Here is a 14,867-nt window from a genome sequence, read left to right on the forward strand (position 1 = left end):
AGGATTTAATGTGTATCAATGAATATATTTTATGCTCAGAACTGTCACCTTTTATTTATCCCACTTGAGTTTATCATTTATTAAACTTATCTGAATCACTTCTAATACACTGAAGGTTAACTTTAGTCTAAAAATACTTGAATTTCAACTTGCAGTATGGAACGTCTGCAAGTTGAAATTCAAGTTCACACAAAACAGACCAGTTTGTGACGTCACTGCTTAACAACACTCGTAGGGACTTGTTGTAAACTGAGCTGCGGTCACCGCTATATGACATCTTCTATGCCACTGTCCGACTTCCAACTTCCGAAGTAAATGGAATGCGGCGTAACTCCCGTTGTATTTTTCACACTGCAATTATTGTATATCAATATAATCCGTTGATTATTTTCCTAAAGGAAATCGATTACTATAAAACGGTGAAAAATGTCAATCACCATTTCCCAAAGCCCAACACACAACTGCAAATATCAATCAATATTTATTTGTATATCGCCAAATCACAACAAAGTCATCTCAAGGCACTTATACACATATAGAGCAGGTCTAGACTGTACCCTTTTATTGAATTTAAAGAGACCCAACATTCCCACATGAGGAAGCACTTGGTGACAGCAGCAAGGAAAAACTCCCCTATCTTGTTTTATTCTGAACAACAGTCCACATCCTAAACATATTCAGTGTGTTACATAAAGGACTTCAAAACACAGAAAATATTCACATGTGAGAAGTTAGAATCAGAGAATTTGGAAATTCGTCTGCTCTCAGTCTCGTTGATGTAGCAGCAGGGCCGGCTGAGCTCGGCTTATTTCATAAGACAGAAAACATGGAGGCGCAGCGGGGAGGCTCTGCTGGTTGCTGCTCGGCTGGTCGCTGCTCGGCTGGCGCGCTCATTTAACAAGGTGGTCCAAGACTGAGAGCATGCTGCGAATGAGTGTGTGTGTGTGTGTGTCTACAGTGCTGAGAGAGAGATGGAGGGAAAGGATGCTGCAGTGTGAATCTACAACAGCTGTGTGTTGATCCCAGGCTCTGTGTGGGTGTGTGTGTGTGTGCGCGCCCGTGTGTGTGTGTGTGAGTGTAAAAGTGTGCTGGGGGCAGTCGTCAGGAATCAGATCCATTGTTCGCTGTGAATTGAATGGTAGCCATTGCAGTTAATGCAGCCCACTGTCACAGAATACAGCCATTGCATCACAGCATCACAATACACAGTGTGTTCTCCATCATGTGCTCCGCTTTTTGTCCCCCCCCCCCCCCTCCCCTTCTCCTCGTTGGTCCGTCTAATTGTAACAATTTAGCTGTTATCTGGTGGTCCCTGCAGCATAGTGCAACAATTATTCCCCCTAATTCACAAACGACACAATTTGTTTATTTACTCGGAGTTATCTTAAGCAGTGAAACCAGGGTCACGTGAGGGTGTGAGAGAAGAAATTAGAGCCAGCACACATTCTATTTGAATGACATTTAAACTTGTCATGGTAATGAGAAACAGTTGAAATTGTGAAAGCATTAGTTTTGTCTGATTGGAGGATTATTTAGCTGCTGGATTCTATAGAAAAGTTTACCTTTGTGTGTGTTTGTGTGTGTGTGTGTGTGTGTGTGTGTATAGTGTAAGTGGTTAAGATCCTGATTGTTTCTGTGATGCCACCTTTTGATTGAATACAAGAAGAAAAGGGCTATACCGTATTTTTTCAGAGAGGACAGGACATTTACAGAGAGACGATGCTGAGTTAAAAATGTTATGCTAAATGGACTGTACTTATATAGTGATTTTCTAGTCTTTCAACCGCTCAAAGTGCTTTTCACTACATGTCACATTCACCCATTCACACACATTCATACACTGAGGGCAGGGTGCCCACCTGCTCATCAGGGGGAAACTAACATTCATTGGTGCAGCCATCAGGAGCAATGAGGGGTTCAGTGTCTTGCCCAAGGACACATGGACATGTGGACTGGAGGAGCCAGGAATCAAACCGCCGATCTTCCGATTAGTGGACGACCTGTTCCACAGATCAGTTTTTTCCTGTTCACAGACAGGCTGCATCACTGAATTAGTTTTAACTTTGTGTTTCGCAGTTGAAATGTTTATTAATGATCTTTGTGAGCACGAGTGACGCCTCTGTTTCTCACTGTGTGGATCCAAACCCCAAATCAATTTGATCATTTGAGTAATGAAACAGGAATTGCTTCTCCCTGTTTTATTATGTTTGACACACAAGCACAGAATTACATGATGTTAAAGTCCCCATCCACTCAAAAAATGTATTCAGATGTATGAGCTTCATGTAGAGGATGATGTGTGATCTGTGCTCATCTGAACTCTTGAGTGTAAGAATATATACACTACCGGTCAAAAGTTTTAGAACACCCCAATTTTTCCAGCTTTTTATTGAAAAAATGTTTTCAAGCTTACCATCTTGGTCTTTTTTCCTAAGGTAGTTGTGTCATAGCTTGGGCTTATGTTTTGGGTCATTATCTTGCTGTAGGATGAACCCCTGACCAACTACATGCATACCAGAGGGTGCTGCATGGCGCTGCAGAATGCTGTGGTAGCTGACCCTGGATCCAAAAAAACAGCCCCAGACCATCATGCTTCCTCCTCCATGTTTGACAGTTGATGTCACACACTGAGGAACCATCCTTTCTACTCGACGGCGTACAAAACTCCTGCTTGATGAACAGAATATTTAACATTTTGATTCATCAGTCCATAACACCTTCTTCCAGTCTTCAGTAGTCCGTTGGTGGTGTTTCATGGCCCAGGCAAGCCTCTTCTTCTTATTCTGATTTCTTAGCAATGACTTTCTAGCTGCAACTCGACCTGTCAAACCTGCAACTGGAAGTCTTCTCTTCACAGTTGAAACTGAGACTGGCTTACTACGACCACTATGAAGCTGTGCTTGAAGCTGTTGAGCCGCCTATCACGCAAGCTGTTGACTCTCAGAAACTTGTCTTCTGACTCTGTTGTGGCTTTGGTTCTGCCAGACCTCTTCCTTTCAGAGTTTCCCCCAGTTTCTGAGGAGGAAACTGTACTCACTGACACCTTGACTTTCTTCGCAATTTCTCTGTAGGAAAGACCTACATTTTTAAGCGTTTTTGTATAATTTTCAGTTTTGGGTAACCTTACCTTTTTGTTTAACCTCTGGCAGTTCACCACTTACCTTTGTACCATTTCAAGCTAATCATTGGACTTGAACTGCTTGAATTTCAATAAAAAACCGGAAAAATTGGGGTGTTCTAAAACTTTTGACCAGTAGTGTATATATGTCAGGAGTCAGTCATGGCCCATGTATACAACCTCTCCACAAATAATGATAATACTAATATAACTGTATTTGTATAGCACCTTTCATATAGGAAATGCAGCTCAAAGTACTTTACAACAAAAAGAACATACATACATTATGCTTCTCATAAAAGGAACATCAAGCAATGTTAAAAAAAAAAATAATGAAAAAGGAAAGAAATAAAAACGTTAATGTTATATCAGATGGAAGTTAGGACTCTCATCTAATTCTCATATATTCACTGATACTGTATGTAAAGAGTTTCTTTGGTTATTCTGAATGAAAAGAGAAAAAATGAGAGGGAGAGCAGGTCTGATTCTTGCTGTGCATACACATGTTTAATTCATTTATTCATCTTTTATTATAACGAATCTCTTTTGCCCCAGCTGCATTGCGAAGGGAGTAGTAGTTTTTATAGACTGACTGATATGAGAAGAACCTCATTGGTCACTTAAAGCTCTACAAACATACTTTCACAGTGTGTAAAGTGATTTTTATGCATGAGAGATGATGACAGGCATGTCATCTGTACACGTTTTACCTCGTGCTGCTGTGATCTTTACTTTAAATGGACCACAGACTTGTACTGTGTAGAAAGTATTGCTTACAGAACTGATACCTCATCAGTGACCTCTGGCCTTTCCTCAGTGGATGCTCTAAACAGGTTTTGGTCTGGTGTTCACTGACAGTTGATGTGTTCTATCAAGTCCAGTTCAGATCAGTGGCATAGCAACCACGCACTGGTATACCTGATTAATTCTGCCTTTCAGTCAAAACTACTCTCAATGCTTCTGTCTGCATAACGTATGTGATGGTGTATCATTTCCATAGTAACGGCTGTTGTGGAATTTTCTGTAAAACAAAGGAAATAATCCCACATCACGGCTTTCTGTACTTCCATTCTAGCTGATGGCTTCTCAATTTGTAATTTGTAGTAGAGATGTTCCGATACCATTTTTTCCCTCCTGATACCGATTCCGATACTTGTGCTGTGGGTATCGGCCGATACTGATACCAGATACTATGCCTGCATGACTGTGATATGATTGTGGTAAGGCCTGGCTCAGGTTAACAGGGGGTGTTACACTAGGTGTCATGGAGACGCTATCAATATGCGGGCGTTGGGATGTCTGGGTTAAACCCTTTGTAAAACATGAATGAATACAGCAAATGGAAGCAGTATAAAACAGTAGTGCAACAGCAACATGACTAAATAAATATAGGAATAATTATTCGCCGTCTTACTGGTGGGAACATCCACTGTGAAGTACTGCCAAACTGCCGACATGATGCGCTAACGTTAGTTTCTTGTAACAACAGGTGTCAGGTGATCAATTCTTCTTCGCCCCTCTAAAACAGCAGCTGCCGATGGCAGCACAGCGCAACTGTTTTGCTAAGAAGAACTGTCTCAGAGCTAACGGAGCTAACCAGTAAATAGATTCCTATTTCTAATAAACTATGTGGTATCTGATCAGTGCCTGGACTCCAGTACTCGCCGAGACCGATGCCAGCATTTTCGGCAGTATCGGAGGCATTTCCGATACTGGTATCGGAATTGGAAAAACTCTAATTTGTAGTGTCTTCACATATGACCAAGGACAGTGATAATTAGTTACTTGCTACAGTTTGATTTCTAATATTGGTGAAATGGGGAAAATGAAAAAGAAAAGGGTCAAGGCTCTTTTCCTCCATCCAAAACGTTGCTGTTTAAATCAGCTGATAGTTTGCTGACTTGATCAGTTGATTGGCTGTTGAAACAGGTGACGTGCCTACAGCTGCAACCTTTTCTGCATTGTTCTACAATGGTTTCATCTCATTTGGAATCTGTGGCCTGAACTGAGCCTCAAATCTTTCTAGATGTTCAGACAGTCCCCCCATTTGACAGAGCCCCCCTCTGGATGTGTTCGGTGGTCCCCATTGTTTTAGCAGTGTCTGCTGACGTCTGGATTGTTGAGTTAGAGTTTGAACCAGACTTTGACACCAGTCAGCACATCACAAATCTATACTGAACTATCTGAATCCAGATGTTTCATAATCCGGATCAAATGCAATCCTTTAAATTATTTGTCAAGAAAAATTTCATTTAAGACATTTAATAGTTCGAGTTCTTTTTTCTTACATGAGAAGTGTTGCAGTAAACATTTCTCATAGGCCACGATGTATTCAATGTCTAAACTGTTACATAGATGATATTCAACTCACTCTCATATCACAATGAAAAGCAGCAAACATTGACACATTGATTGATATAGAGATTAATCTTTACTTCAGACGGTGTGTGCTGGCTCTGATGCCTTCACACAGGTTTGAGGACAGCAGCGATCCATCTGTCTGGTGTAGCCTCCTTCTTCCTCCAGTGGAGCTTCACTGATGGACTGCTCTGGATGAAATGTCAGCAGGCTGTCTATTAACCTCTGTGTCAGTGTGGAGACTGACTGAGCTCAGAGTTCACTGGAGTGAAGGTGAAACACAGTGTGGATAATTAGCCCTTCAACCCAGCCACTTGACTACTGCTTATCTTTGATCCTCGCACATAGGAGAGTAATGTGTAGTGCCAGTATACTGATGTGTTTAATGCACTTCATTAACATTAAAATAAGATACTAATAAAGGAAAGTATAATATGTTAGTGCTTTAATGGAGCTTAATGGAAACCAAAACGTGTTGCTTACAGTAGTTAAGAGAAAAGCATCAATTTATTTTATTGTATGGATTTTATAACAGGTAGATTGTTAATGGGTCACTGACATTTAAACAGATTGATACAGAGTTTCCTTTAATATTACAGATCTAAATAGCAGTGAAGCTCATTTCAGACTTTAGACGAGTAAAGTAAAAGTCTTGCATGTCTTCTTCATGTTAAGACAAAATGAGAAGAAATCATACGTTTACATCCAGATGGCCATGGTGTTCATTTCTATTTTTCTAAGTGATTTATTCCTCCATGATTTGTTCATTGGACTTTTTCACATTATGTTTTGATTGATAAACCATTTTTTGCACCTCAGTCAAGAGTAAAACTCCCCCTTTTTTTATTTTTCTTTCCAAATTTCCGGCATTTTTACATTTGTGTTTTTTTTAAACAAATGTTATTTATAGATTCATAGAAAATGAATTTCTTTCATTTATCTGCCAAAAAATTCTTATAACCCAAGTTGATTAAATCAACTTTTGTTCAACCAAATCTCTAAAACCTAAATATATTCAGTTCATTATTATATAATACATTAGGAAAAAAATAACGTTTTTTGCTTAAGAAATGACTTGAACAATAGATCAGCTAACTGATTAATCAACTAATCATTTCAGCTGTGATATTCTTTATTTTTATTACTGTACATGTATTCTAACAGTAACACTTAATACAGTTAATCAAACGGCAACCAGGACTTATTGTAATACACACACAGAGCAGTTTAAAGCTGTAATATGTGTTGTTGTATAACAGATGAGATTTAACAGCACACAATTGAGCATTTGAGAGTAAGGACAGATACACAGGAGGCCCCTACCACGCCTGAACAATTAATGTGAATATTATCCAAATTGCAATATGGCCAAGTGCAATATCCAGATTGCGGCAGCTACACTTTGTGTCACGGCAGACTCCTCTAAATGAAGCATTGTTGTGCTGCAGAGATGCTCCAGCCTGCAGTTGTTAGGGAACATGTTTGTGACTCATATCTCAATGGCAGTATTTGTCAAATGAATGTCAGTTGCATATTATGGTTCAACTCTTCCTCCCTCCTTACATGGTACACGAGGGTATCTCTACTCTGTGCTGCTGGAGCTTTGCGCGCTATGCTGTTGATCCATGTGTGTGATTGGCCACCCACAAGGGCTGCTAAAGCCTGTGATTCAGCACTTCCCCACTAATCAGTTCCCCCCCCCCCTGATTGGGTGGCTTACGTCTCGCACAGATGAAATGGATTTAAAGTCAGGTATTTATAATTCAGGGTCTTAACAACACCCTGCTATGAAGAGGTGGGTGCCCTTTATTCTGATATCACGTGAATTTAACAAGGGTAGTTGCTTTTGACAGTGATGCTCTATTTTTCAGGAAAGCCCTGATCCAATGCTCACACTGTTATGAGCGCTCACTCCAGCGTTACCACAGTGATGTGTTGGCTGTCAGAGCAGCTGTCTGCTATAATGAAGGAAGGGTGCTTTTTCATACAGCCGATCCATAGAGTTATCCTGTCTGTAAGGAGATACAACTGGCAACCTCAAGATTCTCCAGTTAAGCACTTTGACCATATGTTGTGTTTTTTGGGGTCTACATTATATTGTTATGGCTCATTATCAGTGTATCAGCTGATTTTTCTTATAACTCTAACCCAGTGTGATTGTTAAAAGTCACACATAATGGGTTTGGACAGGATTCTCTTGATCTCCAGGGAACCAGCTGCTGAACTTGAAATGTAATTTTTCAACCAACGGCAGCATTTTAGAGGCGGTACCCATCTGCATATTGTAATAATGTGCAATCTGCAGTATTGCTTAAATAGACAAGACTATCTTCAATTCAGAGCAGCTTACATCATTACATTGTGGATTTCATTCATAGAACACTGATTGGGCCTTTTATAGCTGACATTATCCATTTTAATAACAAGACTAGGTCTAAACCTTGTATATAACTGGATTCTGTTTGGTCAGTGTGTGGAGCTGTTGCCAGCTTGTTACAAGGATAATCAGTGTTAATGTCCATAGCAGGGGTGTCAAACTCATTTTAGTTCGAGGGCCACATACAGCTCAATTTGATCTCAAGTAGGTGAGACCAGTAAAATCATTGCATAACAACCTACATATAATTAGGGTTGGTCCTGACAGCCATCGCCGATGGACACCACATCGGCGATGTGCGGCAGATTTGTCCTTCACATCTGAATCATGTTGGAAGTCAGATATCTCAAGCTGGACGTTCACAGGCAGATCAGAAGTCTTGCCTGTAAATGCTGAGTGAAATTAAGTGAGAATAGAGGTGTGTTTCATTGGAAAAACTGTGATTTTCATACTTTGCAAAGTTATCCAGTGGGCCAGGTTGGAGTTCTGCTCCACGGACCGTTTATTTGACTCCTGGTGTCATAGAGTGTGAATTCCTGGATATTAAATATTCATCTGCACCCACATGCTCTCTCACAGCGTCTCCACTCTCTTAACATCTCACGTGCTCTCTCAGCTCTGCCTGAACGCTCGCTCAAGTTGGCACAGCGTACATATAAATGTACTGCAAAACCAGCCAATCACAGACTGGGAGGAAGCAGCCTTATTAGCTGCTATCCAATCAGGCTGCTTCCACAAGAAACAAGTGACTGACAGACAGTAGGGTTATAGGGTCGGTCCTTATTCCACACTGTTTCCTGTCCTGTGGGCTCTCTGTGAACATCACAAGCCAACACATTGTTATTTTGAAATGAGATTTTCTCCCCAATCCTCCACTTATCTGAACAGAATCATTCTACTGCATTCCTTCCAAACTCCTGCCCTCATTAAGCTGCTCTGTATCAGCTTGCCTGATGGAAAAGCTTCTTTTGACTTTGACTCTGACTTTTCTAATTGTTTCTTGATTAGCTTTTCTTTTTTTCCCTGGGAGCCGTTTCCAGACACAGCACTCATTCCCTGTGATTTAATTCCCTCTCTGTAGCTATATGAGCAATACCCCTCTTCTTCTTGTTTATGCAAGAGTTTTTAATAACCACATAACTGTTGTCATTTGTCTTTAGAGAAGCCAGAGCAGCATCACACTGATGTTGAAACCGGGAACGTTTTTATAACTGACTTCTAATGACCGCAGAGGGAAACAGAGGAGATGATGCAAATCACATGACGCTTGACGTGATATGACTTAAGAGATATATTTGTTTTGCAGTGCAGTTTCATATTGAGGAATTCATGCCTACTCAGTCACTGGACAGTCCTCTCAAAATCATCCGTTCATCCAACTGTTTTAATTCAGTCCAGATATAGAGAGGGGGGGAAACCAGTACAGGTTTGAATGTTTGACCCCTACACTGAGGGGGTGTCTCTGTTATGCTTTGGGGAGCATTTTGCTGACATGGTTTGGATCCACTTAGAGTGAAGAGTCACTGCAAATCAATACAAAGCAGTTGTGAGTGATTACTTTTATCTTATGATGAAACATTTCTATCCTGATGGGAGTGGTCTCTCCATCCATAGTGCATGAGGGGTCACTGAGTGGTTTGATGAGTGTAAAGATGATGTGAATCAGATGCTGTGGCTTTCATAGTCACAACATCTCAACCTAACTGAACACCTATGGGAGATTTTGAGTATTGTGTTTGACACCACCATCATCAATACACTAAATGACACTAATATGTTTAAGAAGAACAGTGTTCATCCTTCCAGTAGAGTTCACACACTGTAGAATCAATGACAAGGAGCACTGAAGCTGTTCTGGCAACACGTGGTGGCTCAACACCTTATTAAGACACTTTAAATGATGAAAAAAGACCATTTTGGTTTTCCAGCCTCTAAATTGACTGAGATGATTTAGTGAATGGATGACTAAGAAAGAGCTAAACAGGAGTTTCCTATATTATATCTGCATCCGTATTCCCGGGTTACATTTTGCAGCTTTACACTATGTTGTCCTCTCTTCATTTCTTTCATTGGTGTTTAATTGCATCTAATTCCAGTTGTTAATGCACTTACAAAACATGCAGCCTCCAGCAGTAAGAGCACATCTTATTTTCACAGCTCATTCGCTTCAATCCCCCGAAGACCCCCCCCTCAACGTTCCTCATCAATCCCCCTGCTGCATCAATTCTGTCAAACTGGCCTCCTCTTATTGCTGTCGTAGGCAGTTTCTCGTAATGTATTTGCATCATTTGCTTCTTCAGATGGCTTTGTGTGTACGGCTTGGCAATAAAGACGGTGAGGATGAAGCAAGCAGGAGAGCAGCAGGTTGGATTTAACACAGCTTGTGTACTTGTATCTGAAAGAAACGAAGATTCAAGCAGCCGAGGTTGTTTGAGGGCGTGTTTGCTTTGACTATCAGAAGTCGCACTGAAACTGTGACTCTCTTTTAGAGAAACGGCTCACGAAGTGGAGCTTTCATCAGTGGTTAATGGTTGCAGCAGGCCACACATGATATACTTGATATACTACGTGTGTGTGTGTGTGTGTGGGATTGAGCACAATTAAGACTTTTAGTGGTAAAACTTCAACTAAAAAAACAAATGTCTAAAGCAGATTAATAAAATGATGAAAGTACATTTTATATAGGTGGTTCAACGTCCAATCAAAACCATACTTGAAGAGTTCACAATAAAAGAATTTAATATGAATTATGATGTTGAGGTGAAAGCTTTATTGAAGTCTTTATATGAAAACTATGAGCTGCAGACATACAATGAAATGTTGATATGACTAATGCAGATTATTGAAAAAGAGCAGCATTAGCAGGATGATAACTGCTTTGTGCATTTATACTAAAAGAAGTAGATTGCATTATTACAAAAAATCTTGTGTGTGTGCATGAATGTGTGTCTGCCAGCTGGGAAAGCTTTGAGCGTAAACATGAAGCCATATGGAGTGTACTGCCCTCTACTGTCTGGTGTCAACGTAGTGTAAAACCATACACAGCTGATCTGATGATGGAAACACATTTCAAAATAAAAGCCACCTCTTACGTCAACATTAATCAATAATCAGTTAGTTGCCATTGAGGATTTGATTGATCGCTTCACACTGGCTGATTTTTCCTTCCTTCCTTTTTTCCAACAGTTAAGTAAAGTGCACTTTACTATATAACAGGAAGTGCACAGTACTAGATGTGACTAACCTTTGATATGATTGTGTTGTTGTTGTTGTGTCTGAGTAGTGAAGCATTGACAGGAAGTGTCACAGTCAAGTGCAGGTCAGACTGGATAGACTGGAATACTGTTTCCTTCCCAGTAATGCGATCTGAGTGTTGATGGAGGGATGTGGCTGCTCGGCTGAAATTAGAGAAAGAACTAAAGTGGTGATGATGGTAATAAACTCCGACTCCCAGCAGCCATCATAAAACCACAGGAGTGCGGTAGCGCTAACCTTCGTGATGCAAGAGGAATCATGTAAATTAAACTTCACCGCATTATCCTTATTATCCTCTGTTTACTTTATTGCTCTTCATCTCCACCTCTTTACAGTCTTCCTTTCTATTGAAACAACAATGAATGACTAATGGCAGTACTTCATTCATCATTTAAGCTATAAAATGTAAATAATGACTCATCAAAAATGTTGCCTGAACTCAATTGAATGCCTTAAAATATTTTTTTTTTCATCAAGACAGTCCAAAATCCTAAATCCATGCATTTTATTTTGATGTGAAAGCTCTTAACCCTTACACGCTGTTCATATGATGCATTTCATTTCCATGTTTGTATACTGTGGGTCACATTAGGAGAGTGTATAGGGTGTTTTTACAGCTCTCAAATGTAAAAATGGGTCAAATTGAACCCTGAACAGTATGTAATGAAGAATGAGATCATCCTTCATTGGAAGCAGCAAATCTTTGACAGGCCTATTTAATTGATGAATGAATAAAATCATTAGTTTCTGATCAATGGTAGATTGGTGGATCTATTGATTTGTTGAGTTTATAATGGTTTGTGTCTGCACATCCCTACTGGTCCAGTGTGGTGATGGTGCAGTAACCTGCAGTACAGTGCTTTCAGTGTACAGCTGCTTCTGGAAAGCTCCGTCACTGTGTGATGTGGATGTAGTGACAATAGAGCTGTATGTGTTTCACTGCAGCAGCCGAGCAAGCAAGGTAATTGTTGCTATTGGAACTCCCCTGTCCTAGTATCACACACGCACATAGACACAGACACACACACACACACACACACACACACACACACACTGACATAGCTTTTTCTGTGGAAGCTTTGACCAGAGTGCAGCAGAGGACAATAGGGCATGTGTTATATGAAATGCTGTGTTCCTGATGTTGTTAACATTTACAGCTCTGAACTAACACAAGTCATCACACAGGGAGACCATGGGCTAGACTGTGTCTGTGTCTCTGTGTGTGTCTCTGTGTGTGTCTCTGTGTGTCTCTGTGTGTCTGTGTGTCTGTCTGTGTGTCTGTGTGTGTGTTAGTGTGTGTGTTGCAGTTATATTTCCGCAGGTGAAGGTCAGCTCGTTCTCCTGCTGTTGTCAGGAATAGAGAAGTGCAGAAACACTGGATTTATTCCCATTCCCACAACACAGTTTCACATTGTGAACAGAGGTTCCACAGAATTACAATTTACAGTTTTGAGGAATTAAAGGAGAAGTTCAACATTTTTAGATGCTTTGATTTACCCAGAATCAGAGCAGTTTCATCTCTATGTGAAACCTTAAGCACTGTTTTATAGGAAGTTATAGTTATGGGCAGGTAGTGTTACTTTATCAAACATGAAAACATCAGCCTGCTGCTGCTGCTGGAAACAGGGTTGATGAGAGCACAATTTATGAACCACACAACCAAAACAATGACGTAAAAGAGGCTGAAAGCTGGGAGAGTTGAGGGGAACCGCAAAGTTTGATTACTCACACTTTTTTTTACATTACTAGTAGTGTAGAAAAACACTTATTAACAACATACATTTAAAATGCTTATGTTATTAAAATGACTTCAGAGCTTACCTTTTACACACAAACACATCAAACACGCTGACTGGCTGAAATTAACTTGTTATATACTGTGTCTTTTGTCAGGCGGCAGACTGGTAGAAACAAAGTCACAGTAATGTGGACTGAAGCTGAGCTCACATCAGCTGATTGACATCAGCTGGTGTTAATGTTTCACCATCAGTAGCTCATTCATCATCTGATTATCTACCAGATGAATACTAACATGTAGTCATATTCATACCTTTATGTCTGTGCCTTTCCTCACTGTTAGTCTGCAGAGTCTTACATCAATCAATCAATCAATCAATCTTTATTTGTACAGCGCCAAATCACAACAAAGTCATCTCAAGGCACTTTACACATAGAGCAGGTCTAAACCGTACTCTTCAGGTTTAGTTGTAGAACTATTTAATATGAATAGTCAGCGGCTTGTTGTTGATGGTTGATTGGCCAGCTGTTATGAGCTGACTGTTTGTATGATGACCCCGGATTATCATTCAATATTGCATATTTTATGTTTGCTATAACAGAGTATTAGTATTAATGTAAAAAAAATTTAAAAAAATTAAATTGAGAATATTGAATTGTGATTTTGAGAATTCAGTCATACATTTTTCATAAAGCAAGAATTAAGTAATTTTTTTAATTAAAGGAAAACTGAATATTTCAAAAATGAAATGGTAATAATAAATGAAGAATAGCTTTATTGTTATTGATTTATTTAACCTAATTATTTAAATTGTATTTTATTTGTGATGAATTAAATTGTGATGATAGTATAGTATGTGATGAAAGTAATTAGAATACTGAAATATTATTCACTTCAATTCAATGCCTTATTGTCATTGCACAGCAGTACAACCAAATTGGGTGTCCCCTGTGGGTAATACACATAAAAACAATAACAGACAATAAACATTAAAAAATATACAATGATGCACATAAAAGACACACCCTGTATAAGTATTTTTAATAGTAAATCTACTGGTATATACTGGCATTAATACACTGTTGTAGTTTGCAGATTGAACCCCTGATGACATGTTGTGTAGTCATGCCAGCTGTAAAGCAGATCTGCTCCTCTCATTAGTCAGCTGTTGGCTTGTCATCACTGTAGTGTTCAGGTGTTGATGATCCTGAAATTGCTCAGCACAGCACAGGGTCTTGGGTTTCGTGGTTCACCTCTAATGTGCTGTAGCTCCGAGGCAGATGCTTGTTTACATCTGGAAGAACAGCTGTTAAAAAAAAACTAGCCACAGTTCAATATTTCCAACATTTCTTACTTTACCCTAAATGTGTGTGTAATGGTGTGGTTAATTTAGCGTTTATCTGCCGGTGATTTAACATAGAGTATCTGCCGCTGACATTGCTCATCTCCACAGTATAGTGGAGGTGGTGAGTCTCCAGATTGTGGTGCTTAAATCATCAAAAAGTGAAATTTAAAAACTCAGCGTTGGTGTATCTTTCCAAAAATAGTGTTCCATGTTTCCGTCACATTATAGACTGTTTAAATATAGTTAGTTAGGAGGATATGCAGTGTTTCCTCTATGTTTGCGTATGACACTAGCAGGGGGCGAGTTTACTGTTAAAAATGTATCCCTGACAGCCAAACAGAAGCTGAAGCTGTTGAACAACCTCTCATGTCATCCCCTCTGTCTCTCTGTGCCTCTTCTAGTCACCGATGTGGAACTGAAGCGGCTGAAGGATGCCTTCAAGAGAACCAGCGGCGTCTCCTGTTACATGACCCAGCAGTGCTTCTACAGGGAAGTGCTGGGAGATGGAGTTCCCCCTAAAGTTGCCGAGGTAAGTCACAGAGAGGTCACACATTAAACAGTTATTATGAAGTGATGGTGGAACCTTTGGGGAAAGAGGCTATATCTGATAAAGTTCAAGTACCAGCAGCACTAGAAACCTTATAACTTAAGACAAATTGGAGAAGACGTTTGTGGT

The 14,867-nt window shown here is 39.9% G+C and overlaps 1 protein-coding gene across 4 annotated transcripts in view; it reads left to right on the top strand.

Annotated features, from left to right (window-relative positions):
* Window positions 1–14,867, top strand: part of usp32 (ubiquitin specific peptidase 32) — a 68,007-nt gene that overhangs the window by 4,811 nt on the left and 48,329 nt on the right. For all 4 annotated transcript variants that reach the window (XM_062419157.1, XM_062419160.1, XM_062419158.1 and 1 more), the window contains exon 2: window positions 14,593–14,720. In XM_062419157.1, the coding sequence (XP_062275141.1) occupies window positions 14,593–14,720 (128 nt within the window). The remainder of the gene's footprint in view (window positions 1–14,592; window positions 14,721–14,867) is intronic.

Source organism: Scomber scombrus, chromosome 5 (genome assembly GCF_963691925.1).
Source record: "Scomber scombrus chromosome 5, fScoSco1.1, whole genome shotgun sequence".
NCBI lineage: Eukaryota > Metazoa > Chordata > Actinopteri > Scombriformes > Scombridae > Scomber > Scomber scombrus.